Here is a 21,906-nt window from a genome sequence, read left to right as displayed (position 1 = left end):
AGCAGGTAAGAAACTTGATACAAACTAACGTAGCATTAGTGATTTATTATAATTTAAGTGTCGAAATTTGAAAATTTACTGATGTGGGGTATTTGACTCGGAAAAGCAAATATTGAATGAGTGAGAAGAACACGTTACAGCCCTTTTCCTTGGTTCACTCGTGAAGGTCGAAATTTAGGTGCTGAAAGTATATGAAGCGAATCCGCAGTGTATTTTAGTAGTGACAAAGCTGAATTTTACAAAAAAACAACAGCAGGGATATGTTCATATCAAATTATTAGTTATCAATTTTACATATAGTTGGAGATGTAAATTTAAAAATGATGACGTAATAATCGTCTACTAACATACGTGTAATAATACATTTCTCTCTTGCTCCCTTTGCAGCTGCGGAGTTTGGCGGGATTAAAGCTTGTTCTGATAGCGGTGTTGTAACGTTCTGTATTGTAATTTTCTGGTATCTGAGAATAAAATTAGAGAATTTTTATTATTGGATTACAGTGAAATTACGTTTTATATCGTGTGGGGGGCGATCTGTGTTGGATATAAGTTGGCTTGGCTGAAGCAGTACGCCTTGAATTTACCTAGAAAGGATACGGTACCGTACAGTACGGAATATAAACAGAATTGCCAAGATGACACTGCTTGAAGGATACATAGGAATCGATACATTAACGGAGCAAATTCGTAAGAAAGCTCTCAGACAAGGATTTGAGTTTAACGTCATGGTTGTAGGTAAGTAAGCTTATGCATTATCAAAAATCATGACTGTTTACTACATTTTATTTCACCACGGAGTAAAAAAGTAATCTTTCGGCTAACCTGTATAATATGGTCGCCTTGGTCGGATAGCAAAAAAATCTTATAAAGCCAACGTGCTCAATTGTACTTGCTCTGCTCTAAACAAGTCTGTTGGCAAGTCGATTTAGACTACGTGGGGCATATTGTTGAGAAAAAAAATTATATGTCCCAATCATTATTGTTAAACCTGTCCAATTAAATCCTATTCCCAGACAATAAACCAGTAACATAGCAAATTGGCACGGTCCTATTTTATGATAAAAAAAAATATTAATATACTCAGTTAGGCTTTACATTTCGAATGTGGTGGTGGTGCTTCGTCATTTCACTCCAACGGGTATACCGCAATTTGGCGATGTTATTTTATTCAAGTGTTTATTAGTCTTAGAGACGGTAGACGTCTTCACTCGTTCCCACGGGACAGTCGGATACTTGCGCAGTGAAAAAATGATACTGAGAGGATTTTGGCAAAACTATTTACAGTAACATAATATATATGATTATGGATCGAGCATGGTTTGGTATGGTCGTGATTCTCTCATAATTATCCAGTTGAAACCATCTTTTTAGTCAAGCGTGGAAAAATTTATCCGGCCGTAAAATACACACCGAAAATGAACTTTGTGAATCTCTTCTATCCACATTAGCAGATACCTTTTTGACATGTTCTCTGCTTTGTAATGGTTACGAATGTATTTTTCGTCAAAAAAGTGTTTCTCGTCAAACACTGTTATACACGTCTTCTTAGTTTCTGAAATAGCCCGATTGGTACCAACTGCAGAACCTGTCCTACCTGTACTATTTCGTTTTCATTTTTTTCCATGGTCTGTGATAGTGGAGGGATATACTATATTCGTTTTATCTCGATTTTCACCTTGGATGCAGTATATTAACACAGGAAACTAATATGACTACACGCATCTTGCGAACACACGGAGATGTACCGTAACTTGATTTTTGTAAATTGATCATTTGCCTTGCATGTACCGTCGCGAATTGACACATAGTCATACTATTGAGTATTGATTATGAAGGAAAATGAACAGTAAATGACCATTAAAAAAGCAAAAAATTCAATGTTATGCAGTAGTATTTTCTAGGAAACAATTCGTTTATCCTGAAATGGCTCGATATTATTCTGATAGCCATAGCATTTTTTTTTATTTCAGGCGAAGATGGGTATTACTCCAATTCACTATCACAAAAATGCCAATAACAAGGTCGTAGTTGACTACATAATTGCCCTTTTATCGGTCCTAAAGTGTCAACCATTTCTCATTCGAATATCACAACCATAGCGTAGACAGAAACATCCGACAAAACGCTCCAGTTCTATTTTAAACAAATTTGTACGTGACTATCTAAAGGCCATTTTAAACTTTCTAAACTTGTATATTGAAAGAATATCTACCGTGCTTGTAATGGTGATATGTCCGACCATTTTTGATAAGTTCATATGTGCTGCATATTTGCTAGTGTCGAGTTTCAGCAACACTCTGATAACAGACGAAAATATTAGCAAATCCCCTAAAACGTGTTTTGACAACAATTTCACCTGATAAGCCACGTTCTCGGGTCAAAAAATCAACTAAATGTATTTTTGACGCTTTGAGGTTGACTTTGGAACCGTGGCGCGCTAAACTTAAAGTGCTGAATGATTTACATTTTTAACATTCATACTAATGGGTTCGTATTTCATTTGGCCGCCCCCGCCAAATTTCCGTCGTGACGATGAAGACAATTAGTACGAAGCTCATCCGAATAAGCAGGGGGTTTGGCATGATATAACTGGAGTCGAGACCGGAGTCGTATTTACAAACGTCTCGGATCCGGAGTGGTGTTTTTATGAACACCCCCGAGTCAAAGTCAAATTTCTAAATTCCATATTATAGCGTGGTTAAACTGAATGTAAATTTGGGATTCCTATCATGCATTTGATGAATATCACTTCCTATCTTGTGTTAAATGTACACCTGAAACTACCTATTACCCGTGCACCAAAGTCGCAATTAAACGTTTTACCTCAAGTCGCGATTTCCGGCTGAAATTGCAGTCAACAAAAACTAAAGAATAATGTTAGAGTAAACAGTCTTGATTGTTCCCAGGGAATGCTTTGATTAGGGTAATTCAACAATAAATATACCATAATTTGGCTAATCACAGTGCGTTTTTCAGTAATGTGATTATGACCTTTTCCTTAAATTTTCTTTTTTTTATAACACATTAACGTCGCATTGAAATACGTTTAAGCACGAAAACAAAATTGATTAATCACAGACGAAAATATATTTCAAATTTTCTATTTCATTTCATCCAGGCCATGAGTGGGTTTTTACACATAATTGGACGTCCTTTGCTAAATTTCAATAAATCCTTATTAGAAATAAAATATACAATATCACATCACTAAGACAAATAACTCGAAAAAATCGCCGCCGGCGTAGATAGAGCGAGAAAATCCCCAACTAATTTGAACACCGTGAAAACCGTGTATTCACGTCATCGTATTTTTAGTAAGCTACAAATTAATGACGACACATTCGGAGTATTTACTATTCTGTTGTTTCGTAGTTAAAATTATAAACCATATTTATTACAGAGTGTCTTCATGTTCCATTTGCGTTAGTAATGATTATTAGGAGCAAAAAAAATATTTGCTGCCCGCGTATTCATCCGCAACAAATCACGTGACCACCCATTCATCATTTTCGTTTGCGTGTTTTCAGACCATAATCTTGACAAATTGGTACATTACTGATGATTGTTTGTATGGAACATAAATTACGTCATTTGCAATTGGGTGGCCTATCTGTAAACACTTGGTTCTTACAATCTGACCAAACATCCGTCAACATCCCGATTTGTCGTCTTGTATTGTATCTTGTGTAGGCTATTCAATATAACAGGGGTGGCCAACACGTCGATCGCGTTCGACCGGTCGATCGCCACATCTCCCGTAGTCGATCGCGTCTGATTTTAAGTGAATTCAATGAAATACCCCAAAAATTGCCATTAGCCAGTTTCATGCAGCGCCTGTTGTGTGTTTTAAAACAGGAAGAATGCAGTACTGTACAAGCACAGGAGTTTCTTTGTAAATTCTGACTATTTTATCACCTCCGAAAGCCTGAAATTTCGACGCTCAACCCCGGAGAAATCATACTCCCGACTCCGACTTATGAGTATGAGGAGTCTGAAAATACGACTTTCGACTCCAGACAAAAAACATGCCCAATTCCTGATACACAGCCCTGATTTATTCAGTCAGAATTGAACATGTAGTTCCACAATTTATTTGTGCATAATCTTTCCGCTATGTAAACAGAATCTTATTTTTAGGTCAATCTGGCTTGGGAAAGTCAACGATGATCAACACCTTGTTCCAGTCAAAAGTTAGTCGACGAACTTTTAATAAAGAAGATTATTTCTGTCCAAAAACTATTGAAATCAAATCAATAAGTCACGGTAAGCGAATATATCTATACAATTCATGTAGGACTGGTATATCTATTAGTTTTACTCAAATGAAGAAAATTCATTTAACACTTGGACTTTTGTCTTTGACGCTTCACACGAATTTTAAATTCTCCCTATAATATGTTTCAAATGATTGGGATTCTGTTTTTTTTTGGTCACTTGTTCTGATGAGTATGATATGTAACGTTCCATTCCTGTATTATTATAATAAAATATTTTTTCATTGATAGATATCGAAGAGAAAGGTATTCGTTTAAAGTTAACAGTCACAGACACGCCGGGGTTTGGAGACCATATAAATAATAATAACTGGTAAGTTGATTTACATAGAATTCCTCCGTGATTTATGTTATTATTTACGTCGATTCGTGTTGTAAAATTTTTAAAATGAACTTCCTGGGTTTTTGAATTATTTCGGATATATTTTATATCTGCATTGACTGATATAAGTATCAACTTTTACTCCAAAAATGTAGCGAAATTAGGATTTTTCAGTCTGCGTCATGAATCGAGTTATGTTTTCATATCGAAAGTCCCAATGTCTCAATCCCCATTGAACCTATTACATCCACCAATTCGTGTACTGTACATTTGTCCATCCGGTTCTTTCAGAGAAATGACTTCATATTACGTTCGTTCAATTTCATGCATTGAACCCTGTCTGAGTGTTATAATATCGTGCAGTCAGTTGATTAGTACGATGCCATATTCATTTGTTCCCATTTATCAAACACTTTAGTACGATGTCATATTCAATTGTTCCCATTTATTGAGCATATAACAGTCTTTTCGGTACGTCATTTTTTGTTCGGCCTAGCTTGATTCGTTGATTGAACATGCTGCCAAGGTAGAGTACAAAACTTCTGTAGTCTCGTCTAGCACTGTTTTGGCAGCAGATATTGAAACCAATTCCGCGTTGTCATTAATAAATCAGTCTGGAAATCCCAACAATCATATAATGAAGACGGGAGACGACATAATTATTTCTTAATATAATATCGATTAAAATTGTGTAAATTTTTTAATTTAGTTTCTGTTGTATAATAAACATAAATGGACAATTAATTTTGTAAATAAAATTGATAATATTGTTTGGTTATTCATTATTATGGTTATTAAATAATTCTAATGTATGGAATTCACGCTATCATATCGGCACGTCAAATTTAATGATACCGTAATATAACGTCATTGTGGTAGACATGAGGTTTCGACATTATTTCAGTGTAATCCAATAAGTTATTTTTCACATTAGCCTGGTGTAGGTATCATGGTTTGATGAGACTAATAAAATAGACATGACTAGTGGTCTTCAAAGACTACAAACACTTGTGGCCCCCTTACAGGCCCTTGGCATTACAGTTAAAGAATTAAACAAAGCACAGTCTATTTACTTCAAATAAATATAGTCATCGTAGAGTGGTTCCGTGTGAACCCCCCTACAGTTCTATGGCCCCTGGGGGTTTGAGAAACACTAGATATAATGTTCGTTTTCGTTGAAACTTCTCCCTAACAATGATTTTATTTTCGACAGCTGGACCCCAATTACGAAGTACATCAACGAGCAATACGAAACATATCTAAACGAGGAAATCTCGATCAAGAGAAGAAAGAGAATTCCAGATACAAGAGTGCACTGCTGCCTATACTTCATTGCCCCAACTGGACACTCGTAAGTGAATAAAATGACTACCACGATCCAAGTTTGAATCATACATAAATCACTTTGAAGAGGTTTTACCTGTGAATCTCCATTGGCATTCCGTGAATGGCCACACATACATTTCAATTCGCGGGCGACATTTGCTTATATGGATTGTTTAGTGTTGTCGTTAAAGCGTTTGGCGGTCACGGTATGATTGTGTTATATTTGGCGGAAAATTTTCGGAGTAAAAACGTAGTAAATAGGTGTTGTGTAGAAATGTAGCTCTGTGTGGCATTTTCAAAAGCTAATATAGCGGGATACGAAAAAGGTGGTTGGAATTGGAGGTGACAATTTCTTGAGGCCTCAAAACTAATGTGCACGAAAACCCAGTACACCTATTTTTAATGAATCTTATATAACGAAATCGACACAAGAAAATGACGGAAAACATGAATAATATCATGTCCATCACGCAACATTCAGTGCTGTCTAATGTGGTCCTGATGTATTTAAGTGTATTAAGGAAAAAGCCCTAGTTAGGTGTAGGAATGGCTATAATATGGCCCCAATCGACATTCAAATGGCCTCCTCGCGGAGAGGACATGAATTGAATAGTAGATTCGCCATTCTAGCATTGTTCGCTTGTCAGAAATGGATATTTTCCCCAACATTATAACATTGTAAGTATAGTTTAGTGTTTTAGGTAGGAGTCTTGCTACAGATTATCACAAACCTATTTTGTGTCTGGTCTGAATAAACTATCACATATTCTCAATGCTTTGTTTTCTAGGAGAATTTTTTTTTCTTGCTTTGTATAAGTCTCGAGTACAATTTTACACACAATTGGGACTGCAAAACATTGTAATGAGACTTCCACTCCCAACTTTCAAAATTAGGTTAATCTATACATCAAAGGTAGATTTTATTCAATAATACGTCAAAACCGAAAATAACGTTATTATTTCATCAGCTGCGTATGTTATCGCTCAGGCAAAATGCGCCATAATTACACGGTATTCACAAGTTACCTTCAAAGAGTGCTCGTTATATTAGCGGGTAATGACCGTGAAATTGATTTTATCGATGCGTAATAGATCGATAATAGACATGGGTCAACGATAATTCGCACCATACTACGGAAGTTTTTCACTGGCGTATATTTAACGAAATATCGTAGAAAATTGAATGCAACCCGAGGGTGTTTAGTACACTACACATGAAATTGGTATGCCGTAATGCAATCGTATGTAAATTGGTTACTTAGGAATAAAGTCGGAAAGAAAAACTGATCTTTTATTTTACAACTGCATATACTCCAGATGAAATTTAAAAGACTATGGAAGTACTTTTGCATGTAAACCTATTGCGAGTTCGGTTCGATTCGAAACATAGTGTTCAGAAATAAATTGAAATTTAATCTACTGGAATTAGGATAGATTATTAGGATAAATTTTGACAAATACCGGTAGATGAAATAACATTTGAAGTAGTACTCACCATTGGCGGGATTGGAAATCAATTCAAAAATTTTCTCATTAAAAATACCATACATGAAATTATCAAAATTTCGAAACATTTTTGCAAATTATCACTCTGTTCAAAATCAATATTTGGAACCCATTAAGATCATGATATACATTTGATATTAATATATATATTTTTGCTGCAATTTAGGATTTATTTTTGAAAAGTTGTGTGTTTTGGATATTAATAATTATCAGATGAACGCATTTGACTCCCCAATTCATATATGTAGATGAAATTCGTTGTATTGACTGTTGAACAATTTGTCAGCTTTCGGAACAGATTTCATTGTTCAATGTCATTAAATCTTTTTCCTGGTTTCCTTGATTTGAAATGTAACTGAAATGAATCGACTAAGGATTGAAAAGAAAATTTTCATGAATAATTCAATATTTTGCATTACGGAAGAGGTGTTTTCCGCTATCTCTGTCTGGAGTAATTTAATACCATATTTATAATTCTGTCTGTAATAATACAGAATATTATTGACGTAATATGTATTGAAAACAATACCCGAGTTTGCATCCTATTTCCTATTCTTATAATTACCATTAACTAGTTAGAGGTTCAAACATTCCACTATAAATTTCGCCATTGTGGACGTTCAAAAATGTGTATTATTCATTTGCACCAACTTCAACTCTGCGATTCCATTGGTTCGTTACCGGAAACTCGTGATGTGACGTAATACCACGTGACATGTATCACTCTTTGCTGTCGTCTGCAATTGTAGACGATGTAGGTCAACTAGGTGACAAGCTTGCGTATGTGACTGCCAAACTTTATGCGTAGAATTCCGAAAATATATCATGCAATAAACACTGTTTAGAAGGCATTTTTGTATCCTCGCTTACAATCGGCCAGTAGTTTGTAACGAAACGGAAATTGCTCGCATATTCGACACACTAACCAATAATAGGTGACGCGAGTGACAATTTAACAGCCGATTACACTTCTTAAGCCCCGTAAGCTCACAAATCTTAAAGCGACGCCTGTCGTATTCACCATAAATATAATCATTTCAGAGTGGTGAATGAATGCTAATAGCACCGTGTGCATAAATTACTTCCAACAATATGAAGCGTGTTGCTATTTAATATATCTAATTCAATATTTGATAAGGGTGTTCTGTATTTGAATACCAGTAATTAGTAGTATTTGTATGTTGTATCACATCGCTACTGACTGCCTGTTTTTGATGCGTCATACCACGTTCCAAATTTTAATCTTAAATGGGTTGAAAGCACCCGTATCGAAAAGTAGGGAATCTCAACGAACAGTTATAATATTCGATGTTTGGTCCCAGCTAGGGTTTTACTTCGGCCCTATTTGGACGCGATAGAATGTGCATTATTTCTTATTATTGTCGTTTGTAACATACACATACCAAAGCAACGCGATTGCCAACAATGAAGTACCACTTTCCCTTTAAATGACTGTTCAAAAGAACTTATTACGCCCTTATGTGGAATTAAACTTGATAATAAGTTCTGTCGTCGCTTATTGTGAAATCTACGCTAAATACATGGCCATATAGTGTGGGAGGTTGACGATTCTCATTCGTTGAGTGATGTCTCCGGCAAAGGCTTATTCAATGGTCACGTCCCACATAACGATAAAAGATAGCTACTCAATTTATTTCGAGCAATTTGAAAGTAAAATACGAGCCCGTATGGATCTTATTTTTTGTCACATGGTCTAATGGCGACAATTATTGACCGTTACTGGGAGTTGGAACGGTAGGGAATTTCGGTTTCCAATCTCTCTGAGCTTCATTGATTCATTGATTGTAGCTTATCAAGGATTTCCATATTTACCGTCACTTCCGTTTTCAGATTTTGAAATGTAAATATTCATCCTTGGGCCCAGGAAAACATAACAGCCTCTAAATCAACTGGCAATCCACGGCTTCTCGTCCGAATAATCCATTAGGGATATGAAGATAAAAGCTACTCATTCCAGATGTGAAAACGTTGAATGTCTTTGTTACATATTTATTCACACAAAACTAGGCCTAATCCTAGACAGTAAAGCTAAATTTCAACCAGACCTCATTGTTTGTGAATTTTTGTTCCGCTGTTATACACGAAAAAGTTCAATGAAAATCAAGTGTAAGAAATGACGGTTATGGCTCGGAATTCAGACAAAATACCACAATCACATTTACTATCAACGACCCGTTTCCCCTTCAAAATCCTAATGGAAACAACGAGTGTCTGGACGCAACATTGTGGGGATTTTGATTCCTTGTTTGTTTAGACTAGAATTAGAACAAAGATTTGGTGTTACATTGAGTAATCTAGAAAAATCGTAACAACCCAAAACAGTGTTAAAATCGGATATTTTCAGTTGCGATTTCTTCCGCTAAATCGATATTTTGCTATAGCATTGAGTTGGGTGAATAAACATTTTTCAAGTGATATTTTGATGTGGTCACTCACTACTTTCAACAACTTGTGGTATTCAAATTAGTTTGCACCTGGCGTGGCTTGTGTGTTAGCTAACCAATTCGCTTCGCTGCTTTTTTACGATTCCAATCAGACTTTTTTTATATAGAGTAATTCGCTGTCCGCGATGCATTTTTTATAACTTTGATAATAGTGATAAAAATAATCACTTAGTGCAAGCAATATCCTCTATGAATATCTAAGTTTTATATAAATACGAAAAAAAGTTCGCGAATTGTCGAGATTCTATAATTGTGCCAATTCGATAATTCCGAAACATGCGTTTTACATTATAGCCTTGTTGTGGAGTCATATTTGACGTCAATTGCAACCTGCCATTCAATGGTCCACTTATCCTCACGCTGTCGATCCAAAGACATTGTGACATTTAAATTATAGTTTTTTTTTTTACTTTTAGAAAATGTTAAAATAATTTCCATATTGAATTTAGCGTCAGTCATATTTTATTTGTTAGTACTCTATTTTTTTCATTGTTATTAAACCGCCTTCAATTTCACGCTTTACCATAAAAATTGCCTTCAAGTTATTTCGTCGAATTCTTGCTTTTTGGTGAGATTCATCACTTGGCCATTCATACTTTTACTTCAATCTCGAATTTCAATGTCTAGCCGTAAGTCTGCATATCAGGAATGTACGTTAATTTAGATGTATGATGCTCACTTACAAATTTCTATTGTAATTATGATGTATTAAAGCCACAAAATAGGCATCAAAACTACTGGAATTTCAATTTTAGGTTCAAATTTAAATATTCAAACCAAATTGATGTGAAAGAATCCGTGGGCGTTTACGAAATGCACGAAGTTTTTGACTATTTGCGTATGGACTCGTTGAATTATTATAGATGATAAATATTTCGAATGTTTCATGAATTTATCCGTACAAAAAAATTGCGCAATTGTAACCTGTTATGATTGATGCGTACTACTTATAGGTGTTTTCAGGCGATTCTTGAAATGAATTTGTTACTAGGGGAGTCGGATATTCGAAATGAAATCGAATCGCAAATTAATTATTCAAATCGTTTTGCCGATAATTTTCAAATAATCGAACCGTAGTAATACAAAACATATACGACGGAAAAAATTTCTATCACCATCGCCGATAATCGTTTTTCATCAAGCAAGCATGCAATAATATTCGTTTATTCGGTTCGATTGAATAAACAACAGCATTTGATTCAAATAAAAAAAAAATGTTCTATTTTATTCCGCCCTATTTGTTAAATCAACTGCAATTTTTGTTCCATGCTGCAGTTGTAATTAAAGCATGGCTGACACACGAATTTTACTGCTATATATATCCTACCCACCAGACATTAGTATCGATTTCTAAGATTAGACCGATTGAAGGTTGAATGAAAGCCAGCAATCCGGAATGCGTCATTCCATCAAAATTTAATATGAAAAGAAATCTGACCCTTTTGCTAGGAAGGATGTGGCACTCGGTGGATGGATATGGTTTGTTATGTACGATGCACATACAAGCGAAAGCGATTTTTTTCTTGTTAGTGGGTGACCGATGACTAGGAGACCAAATTGTGTATTGCCCCATTAATATGTTATGTTTGTATATGAAACACTCGCGCAGGTGTATATTTGGAAATTCAAATTTGAGAAAAAAAGTGAGCATTGAATTCAAAACATTTCCGGAGTAGTTAGTAGGGTAGGCTGTGGATTTGAGTAAAATTTACAGTCGACCTTCCGACTCCGACTCCTGTTGATAGAAATACCAACTTTATCTTATGAATCTCTGAAAATTCAAGTTTTAATAATAAACATCTTAGCGTATGCCAATTTTCTTTAATAAACTTTTGGAATCTATCGTTATCTTCATTTGTTTTCGAATTTCTATAAAGAAAAATACCGCGGCACTGACTCCAGTGAAACTGCAGTACTGCGAAGTTTAATTGTGATTTACTGTAAAGTTATGTTGCCTTTTGATTAACTGATGACTGAAAAATGCACCATAACTCATTCTCATTCAAAATTTAGATTGCGACCAATTGACATCGAAGCGATGAAACGTCTCGTAAAAGTGGTCAACGTGATTCCAGTTATTGCTAAAGCAGATTCTTTGACGTTGGAAGAAAGAGACAAATTTAAGAGAATTGTGAGTCCCTCAATTCTTTACACTTTACTTTTTGTAGTCATTTACATCCGGTTTCACAGGGTCATGGAACAGTGTTTTCATATTTCGTTCAAGATGTGACTATATGGATGTACATATATGAAGCTTTCGATCTAGTTTTTCGATTTAGATAACCAAAACTTCGGTCCACGCAAGCGTTCTATAAAATACTTAAAAACGATTGATAAAATTGATGCTTTTGGAGTAATAGCATCAAGTTTTGACTTATTTTATTGCTATTGAAAGTCTGGAGTTTCGATTCCCGACTCCTAACTCTGGTGAGTTTAAAAATACGACTCCGAGCACTACAACTTTGGCCTCGTCTCAGAATTAAGAATTAGACTGTTGAAAAGTATGTGCTTGCTTTCCTGTATTGTATTTACCTGTATACTATTTTTCGGATGTTATGGTTTACATAAGACGATGTCTGTAAGATAAAAGTAAACATGTTTCGGAGGTCAGATGTCACGCACTGTCGGCGCTTAAGTGGACAATAAATACTAGTTTATGCTGTAGCCATTAAGTCATGCAAAGAATACTGAACGTAAACTGATTATAGATATACTATTCTCGTGGGGGGATAAGACTCCCTCAAGAGAATTAGAGACTATGAGTAAGTCGACTTTTCGTATTATTGAAGTTTACCAAGCATGGCAAATGATGGACCGCGCCTCGACGATCCATCATTTGCCCATGCTTGGTTGGAGTATAATTTCGAATGTTGGAATTATGGGATTTTATTGTAATAATATAATATTATTCTTGTTTTACGGTGTTTGTAAAACAGTATTGAAAAATTTAGCATTATTACAACTACGATTTCATTTGTAAAGAGGTTTTCTTGTCAATTTGAGAATTTCAAATTCAGGAGTGCTTTCTTTTATTGGAATATATATCACATGTTCTTTACTCTACGAATTTCGTATTGGGGTTTACCGTACTGAAAAATTTAGCATTTTTACAACTACTAATATTTTGTGATAGGGCCTTTTTTATCAATTTAAAAATTTGGGAGTGCTTCCTGCCATTGAAAATTTGAATCAAATTGAAATATCATCAAGCAATATGACTTCTGATTATTAAAAAATTGTGGAAATAATAAGGTGCAATAAATTTTGACTGACAGCTGTTGATTTTTAATATTATAGCGAATTTTAATCGCAAATTGATCAGAATAATATATCAATGCACTCGCAACAAAATAATGTCCTCAGCTAACTTCTACGACGACAATGTGGCCCGCAAGCCAAAATAATTGCACATCGCAATGCCCATTGTATAAGAGTTGACAGTTTGAAAATGTTATTTTCCAATGAGATTTCAATGGCTATATTGGAAGATCTCATTCGCCTTTCGCCATTTCTTGTCTATCATCAATAACATACTGTTTATACTGTACGAATCACGTTTTTCAAATTCAAGCATTTCCATTTCATAATCGTCTTTGAAATTGCGAACTAGGCAGCGAGATAATCCTCCGTAATCCGTGTTTCGTAAAGATATGCCTTTGTAACAAATTCTCGGATTATTTGTTTCGATGGCACTGCACACATGCGAAGGTTAAACCTGTTTTAGATTTAAATGTTGATGTGATGTGTTGTGTGATTCTTATGGTGTAGTATTTGTACATTTGTTAGTTTGGTGTATAAAATTTAGTAATTTAAGTTAAATTTAAAGAAATCGGAAATATAAATTATTCCATATTGCAATAAATGCCTCGGGAGTTCGCTAAACTGTAGTAAATGAATGATTTTTCGTTCTAAACGTTCTAATTTGGTTTGGATTAAGTTGAACTTTAATTTTAGGAATGATTTCGGATATTTTCATTGAGAATTTGTCATATTGAAAATTCTACATCTGATTGTTAAACAAAAATAAACTTAGTTTAATTACTTCATAAAACGAGAATATTTATTCGAAACAATGTCTATCTCAAACATTCTGGACAATCACATTTTAACGTGCAGACACTATACATTATATCAAGAACAACTAAAATGACAAAATTAGATTTTTTTGACATATCCGAATTACAAGACACTAAATTATCCAATATTTAAATAACTGGACAGTGAAAACCATACGCATTGTTGATACTATTGAAATGAATGCTCAAAATTACCCAATTATATAAAATAAATGTGTGTTTCAGTGTGGATGGTATACGTTACGTTCAATTTCTGCAATACTTTTAGAAAATGTGCAAACTGGCATTTGAAAATATCAATTTTTTGAAATTCGTAAATCTGAATTTTTTGACGCCTTCACCAGATTTTATTAATACGACGATTGTATTCCGCCACGAGGCATTCACAAGAATTACTATATCAGTGTGATTTTTTGACAGATTATACCGTTTACTATATTGTATTAGTGTTTTGTGACCTCTTTTACAAACTGATAAAACCAATGTTCGTTTAGTCTATTTTCATCCAACAAAATATCAAATTACATGCATTAGTTTATGCGTTAAAGATATATCTAATATTGAATATAGGATTTACATTTGCCTATAGAATATGTATATACTATATACTATATACACATAAAGAAAGCGATATATTAAAATACAACTTGTTCGCAATTGTCCCTGGGGCATGTATTTCTCTGCTCTAGGGACACGTGACAATGGTATTCGTCAACGAATGTATATTATTAATTAAAGCTGCTTAGACTTCTAACACAAGAAAACAATGGGTGGGACTATTTTTTAAATATTTGACGAGTTTTTCGAAAAAGTATTTACCAAAGAATGCTTAATTAGATTACTATAATAATACATTATAATGGTTAACATGATTATGAGAACCAAAATTTATATATGATACATGGTTTTGCACATCTAAACGATGGGAATTCTAAAACTTTCTTCGTAACTTATTTCCATATCGATGTTCTAAGTAAGTCTAAGTTGTCCGTTATCTAACAATTATCGTAAAATTTCATGTAAATCTAAATTTTGACGAGATAATGGCAAAACTTACTTAAAACAGTAAATTTATCGATCCTTATTTTGAATGTGAACTTCTTGCATTTTAAAATTATGATTAAACTAAGTTATGAACATGATTGATTTACCATAGTGATTTGATTTAGAAATCCATTATTTGATTAGAAAATAATCGACTTTTGATTGCTCACAAAAGAATTATCCTCTTATATATTTGTCACAAAGGTTTCTATTTGCTTTAACACAAATGCATTACCATTGTCACAATGAGCGTCCGCGATACCGGTTCCATAATCAATCAATGAGCGTTCCAAACCCGCAAACCTTTTGTGTATTACATCATTGAACACGCTCACGACAGACGGCGAAGAAAATGGTTTAATACAGTTAGTAGAACGCAGTAAATTATATAATATTTTATACGTATGGAATTTTTTCCCGTGGAATCATTTTTGAATTACAATGTTCTTGTTTCTACAATGGTATATTCTTTGTAAGAAATTTTGAATTAGCTTTATTTTTTCGGTGAATCAGGGTTGTCCAATTTGTTTTTAATACCATTATGATATTTTTCCGCGTGGAATGATTTTTAAAATCTGTGCGCGATTCTGCAGTTTTGAAATTTTTGTAAGAATTATGAAATTGGCTTATTTTGGAAGAATTAGGGAGTCTCAATAGGTTTATGTCATTATTCTAATCGAATTATTGTCTTCAAAATCTGATAAAAATAGACTTGGAATATGTCGATTTTATCTCTGGGGCATACTCAAATTATGTCGCATTCAGTAATTTATAACACAAGGTATTAAGCAATTTAAATTTAATTTCGAATTGAAATTTGATACTGTCTATCTCACTTTGATCGTCATTTGGTTATCATAATAAATTAAATTTTTTTCACCTATTTGATTTATTAGGATTTTTGTAATGGCCATGCTTGAACCGAGCATAATGTATCTTAAAGGGACGAAAATGGGCCGTTAGTGGCACATATAGCCTATGCGTTTTTAGTGCAAGGCACATCTATACTTGTCCGAGCGAAAATGATAACAAACTCGGATTAAATCAGTTCTAAAACAACACGATCAAACACGGTAAACGCATTGTTGTTTCCACTGGTACTATTGCTACTCGTACAAGATTTCGAGTACCATTGACCCGCATTTTGCACTATCGAGGCCATCAAAAGTACACATGAGGGTTTTGAAAATATTCCGCAAACACGAAAGATGCTAATTTAAACTTTAAAGTGCACAATTGCCGTCAGGTGCTGCAAATGCAGAGTGTTGTATTTCGTTTTGCATAGCGTGGTATGGTTTGCGTATTGAAAAATAAATTGGTTGATAGTTGATGCCATGAATCGTTTTTTAAAAAGGCGTTCTCCGTACAAGATTCTGCACATCTAGTCCTAGTTCTTATGTTTTTATTGGCATGAAAAGTTTATTTTCTTCGGCCAGAATTCCCGACATAAACTGAAGAACAAAGCTGACTAGACATTCTCAACATACAATTGAAGAAAGCGTGCATATATAAAAGCCTCAGTTTTCAGCTTTGGTGAAAATATTTATCAACTCGTAATCGTTCGTAAAATATAATCACAAATTATTTTGACCCGTTTCGACCAATTCAATATGCGGTAATAATCCATGGGATCGTTTATTAAAGAATATTTTATTAAAAAAAATCTGGTCTGATAGTTACTTCCATGGTTGACTTGTAATTTGTGCGCACATCGATTTGATAAAATCGTATGTCATTGTTTTGTAATAATCGTGTTGTTTCGAAAAACGTGTTTCTATGATGTCATATTCTCTCCTGCATTGGGTACTTAATCGGTTCTCTATTTAAAGCACAAATTAGGCAAAACAAATCACCGTTCTCCTGAAAAATTTTGCACAATCTTTCCCCATTTAAACCTCAAAATATCGCTAATGAAGACAGATATAACAGTAGTTCTACCGCAATAATAGCTCAATCGCGTTCAATCAGTAATTTACTTTTCAAAATTATGAATGAAAATCTTCAAATAATGGTGAGCTATGCTCGAACTTTAAATTAAAATTGATTGAATTTGTACAGTTTTTTTTATCGTTTAAATGGGAATTGACATGTAATATAATGAAAAGTTCTGATTCTAAAAATTTTTCGTGGTTGTATATACACAGTATAGGTGTAGTATCGTATTTCTATAGTCGTACAGTAATCCTTTCAAGTATAATCCACCCGGGTACAATAATAAAATGACAAAAATTACAACCACCTTTATTTTGGTCAGAACGACGAGTTTGTTTTGTAACTATAAACCACTGGAATTGTTTTCAATAAGAATTTGGACAAAATAGAAGAGATTTCGTCAAAATGTTAAGTGGGATTTTGTAACTGAAAACGCACCATTGAAATTCTATCATTCTCAATATGTTACTACATTGACAGATATGGTACATGAATAAATAGAACGCATTTATATATGACCATACTTGAACTATGATTTTTGCTTTGTCCATAGTCAAATGAGTTCCATAAAGCCTCGAAATTGCGCTATTCAGAGCTCATCATAAATAGATTAGTCAATTACTAACTAAAAACATTTTGAGTAAATTCAAGGTTCCTGTGGATTTTTAATCTTCGAGTTATTTTGATAGGTCCTACGCAAGTATTTCAATGTTCCTCACTGCTTTTGACTAAATATTTGATATATTAGAACCTGGCGTCAAATCTAGTTTACATGTTTGGGAACACTTTATTATGCGCGTGGGATATTTTATAGTTACCACATTGCATTGTGCAGACCGGAAATAAAAGGAAACGCCGACTGCTTCCGCCCTATAAGCATTTAATATACTGCCTAATCTCGCGAAAGTATTCATTATATATGGTTAAAGATAGAGTACGATTGTGAAGACCTTGAATTTCGTCATCTGAAGTGAGGAAATATAACGAAGAAAAAAAAATTGGCCACGCCTACGCCCCGCCTCCAAAATCCGCATTTCCGAGAGATCGATTTTCATATTATTGTTATTTTATTGGCTTTGCCTACGCCTATCATTGACTTTAATTTTAGCTGAGACTCTGTTATAGTACTGTACTATATATTATCACTAGCTGAATCCATTTGATAATTATGTTTCATCTTATTTTAGATTCAAGATGAGTTGAAACAAAACAACATTGAGGTATTTCCAAACGACCAACATGAAGACTTAGACGACGAAGAAGCAGAAAATAACAAATGGCTCAGGGTAATTTTTCAATATTTATCTCAAACTTTTTCGGAGAATCACACATAAGTTTCGTTCGATTCCTGATCATTCAAAAACCTGGCTCCCGACATCTTAATAACTTTTTGACTGTCAAACCTTGGCGTTGGAGGATAAAATTTTGGTTCTGAGTCACGACTTTTACAATTCCGAAATTCAGACTTGCTCTAACACCAACAAAAATAAAATCATTTGACTTAACCAGGACTTGTGGAATTAAGAAAATTTAAAATCGACTCCGATTTGAAAATTTTTATGTCCGACTCCGGGTAAACAAAAATTTTGACTCCAACTCCGAACTCCGCGAAAATCGGATTTTGATAACAAAAGCTTTGACGTACACAAGTCTTGTTCCGTAAATTTAATGCTTTTCAAGTTTTTGTAGAAAATTTTGGCATCTTTTATCACCACTACACGCCCGAAATTACGACTCCGAGGAGTTAGAAATTACGGCTTCGACTCCAGTGAAAATATGTCGAACTCCGACTTCATAATCCCTGGGTTGAGGAACTCTGAATTTTTCCCGCCTTTTTCGCTACTCGTCATTCGCTTGTTTTCCGTCTCATTATCTCCACCTAGTGTCGGGTATACATGTTAACAACATATTTCCCTTTTCCGTCTACAGAAGAAACTTCCCTTTGCGGTCGTTGGCGCAACTGATTCGTATAACGTCAACGGGAAAAACGTCCTTGGAAGAAAAACAAATTTTGGATTGATTGAAGTTGAGAATGAGAACCATTGCGAGTTTTCATATTTACGAAATATGATTATTAGGTATGGGAATTTTTGGGTTTGATGGAGACTGAATTTCAAAACTGACTTCATAATAACATTTTGAATGTAACCAGATTTAAGAAGAGTAAGACAATTTCCCTCTTTGTCTCTTTTATCAAAATTAATATGAATATTACTTACAGAACCCATCTACAAGACCTGAAAGACGTCACAGCTCAGGTTCACTATGAAGCATACAGGCAACGTCGACTTGAAACTATCAAGAGTGATCCCTCAAAACAGGAGACAAACGGCACAGTCATCGACATGGTAACACCAACTCCTTCACCAGTGGGAAGTCTGCGATTTCAAAAAACGGCAAATGCGAGTCCAAGATCAAGTCAAGCAACTGCTACCCCCGCTAATCATACCCCGAAAGTGTCTCCTGCTAATAATACTTCAAAAACGGCCCCCGTTGTTGCGAATTCAGCTCCTCATAAGGCCATGCCAAACGCTAATGGCCAGAGCGTACAAATGAATGCTAAAGCTAAAGCCGCTATGGCACATTCAGCTAAAAACGGCGGCTCGCACCATCTAGCAGAAAGCAAAATTTGAAGAAAATGCTGCCTCTGGTTGGCTTTGAATATTCAAGCTGACGAACTGAATGGACAGGCCGGCCGCTCCGCCCTAAAAAACAGAATCATGATGTATATTCTTTTCTTTATAGTCCGAATTCAATTTACGTTTTTTACATTTCTCACATCCGAAGGATTGTTTAATATTAATTCTCGTATTTACACATAATGGATGTTTATTTTCACCATCGTCGATTGTTCGTTCATTGATTCAGCTGGAAGTCTTCGGATGCGTTTTTTAAGCGTTTTGAGTTTCTGTGGAGAATTTTGATGTTTTCCTTCGTCACCATTGAGAGTCTAAAACTCTGATGAGTTAGAGAATACTACTCCGGCTTCAACTCCAGTGAAAATATGCTAAATTCTGCTTCCACATCCCAGATGTAGACGCTTGAAGAATCATTTCTGAATAGTATTCAAAGATAGGCAATGCCTTCAATCTTCAAGTATATACTAAGTAGAGATTGTTGTGCCTGTATATAGAAGCTGTTACAAATCCCAACTTCTCAAAAATTTGCCTGTTTCATTTCATAGTCAAAGAATCTTCCGTTTATTTTTTCGATAATCACTCAATTTTTTACTCACATCTTCTCATTGCTGTGTTATAGTCCTCTAGAAAGAAACAAATTTGTCAATCAGATATTTCAGTGAAATAACTGCCAGTGTATCTCCCACTCAACCATTCGTAATTGTGACGTGTACACTGAATAGCCATTAGGAAGGATTCCAGGGCAATCCATTTATTATATTCTTACATCCTATCACTTATCATATTTTAATTTTTCCAAATGTAAATACATATTCGAATTAAATATCAAGAACATGCATGGTCTATAGTTGAACTTTTTCGGATAAAGTTTCATGTATGGCCGGACGTATTATGTTACTGCTCAAAATTTAGGCTTGGCGTTCTTTGTTATGATTGGCTAACGAGGGGTGTATGTATCATGGTTGGCCAAGCGTAACAAAATTTATTATCGTCGTTTGTTATATTATTATTTTTTATGTACTCGTGTATTCGGATATCTCATTTTTTCGTTCGTCATCTTTTACACAGTGTTTCATTTTATACCGCATGCAAAAACCGAAATGTTATTTGTGATTTCATTCTGTATCACGTGATAATATTGTAATCGCTGATTGGTCGAACAATTTTAAACTACTCGAAAAATCTTCATACTAGTTTCATTTTTTTTTAGTTATATCTATATTTTTACGTTGATACCTAATAATGAGAAGAACAATTCGTCCGTGTTATATACCGTGATTTCCCGAAAATAAGTCTGGGTCTTATTTCAATTTTCTTCCAAGGAATAACACTAGGGCTAATTTTCGGAGGATGTCTTATATTTTCATTTATCAAAAACAAAATTACAAAGTAGAGAATTACGAGATTTTCAAATTTACAAAATACGAAAACCGATATTCATTTACTTATAAATAACATTTTTTTAAATAACTGTAAAACAGAGGCTATTAATCGTTTAAAAAAGGGGAAGAAGAGATTTCTTGCTATCGACTCAAAAGTCACAAGTCAAAAAAAAAAATCGCGTCATTGACTAGGTCTTATTTTAAGAGCAGGGCTTATATTAAAATCATTTTAAAATTCAGGCTTGGTCTTATTTTCGGGGAAGCACGGTAATCATAATCATCACCTCAAACTCATGACGTAGTTATTTATGACGCCACAAAGTATAATACTCCATCAAGAGCAAGGCATTGGCGTATTTTTTTTTTGTTGAATCAATACCGAATTTTGTAGGACGCAAAACTGTTTGTTCCTTTCTCTCTCAAATAATTGAAGAAATATAAATTCTTTCACCACCAATTGTTTTTTGTTTCCGACTAAATCCTTTTAGCTGGGTCTGCCTTCGTAGCTTCAGTTTGAGAGTTTTATCCTTGCGCGCACGATTTTTGATGTACGAGTTTGCGGCTGTAGTATCGGGTGTTATTTCGTGGCGTTGAAATTGGAAAGTTCTACTATCCGAATTTAGTGGTTTCGGACTTCTCGAAGCTTTAGCCAAAATTTCGAATGAAAAATGTAATAGGTTTGTCAACACCAGTGCTCCTTGGTTCTCTTTTTATCGGGTTTGTGCGACGGCTTCGTCGGTCGATATATTCAAGTTTTCAAGTTACAAAAGGTCAGAAAGATGTTTTTGTCTTGTCCCAGGTGGTGTATTTTCTCGGTTTGAGGGTATTTCTCAGATTTTAACTCCGTCGGTTACGCGTTTTGCATGAATCAATGCAAAGGAGTGGTTCAGGTTTCTGAAAATACGGTTATTAAAAATCCAATTTAGTAAATAGATGAATT

At 34.5% G+C, this 21,906-nt stretch overlaps 1 protein-coding gene across 1 annotated transcript; it reads left to right on the top strand.

Annotated features, from left to right (window-relative positions):
* The first annotated feature begins 377 nt into the window (after positions 1-377).
* LOC120332838 (neuronal-specific septin-3-like) lies at positions 378-21,423 on the top strand. Its single transcript, XM_039400157.2, has 8 exons — positions 378-735; positions 4,138-4,263; positions 4,506-4,587; positions 5,810-5,947; positions 11,907-12,024; positions 18,133-18,231; positions 18,875-19,023; positions 19,167-21,423. The coding sequence occupies exons 1-8, from the start codon at positions 636-638 to the stop codon at positions 19,576-19,578; spliced, it is 1,224 nt and encodes a 407-aa protein (XP_039256091.1). The 5' UTR covers positions 378-635; the 3' UTR covers positions 19,579-21,423.
* The last annotated feature ends 483 nt before the right edge of the window (positions 21,424-21,906 follow it).

This window comes from Styela clava, chromosome 13 (assembly GCF_964204865.1).
Source record: "Styela clava chromosome 13, kaStyClav1.hap1.2, whole genome shotgun sequence".
Classification (NCBI taxonomy): domain Eukaryota; kingdom Metazoa; phylum Chordata; class Ascidiacea; order Stolidobranchia; family Styelidae; genus Styela; species Styela clava.
Note: the sequence above shows the minus strand (reverse complement) of the source record. Positions and strands in the feature narration are given on the sequence as shown.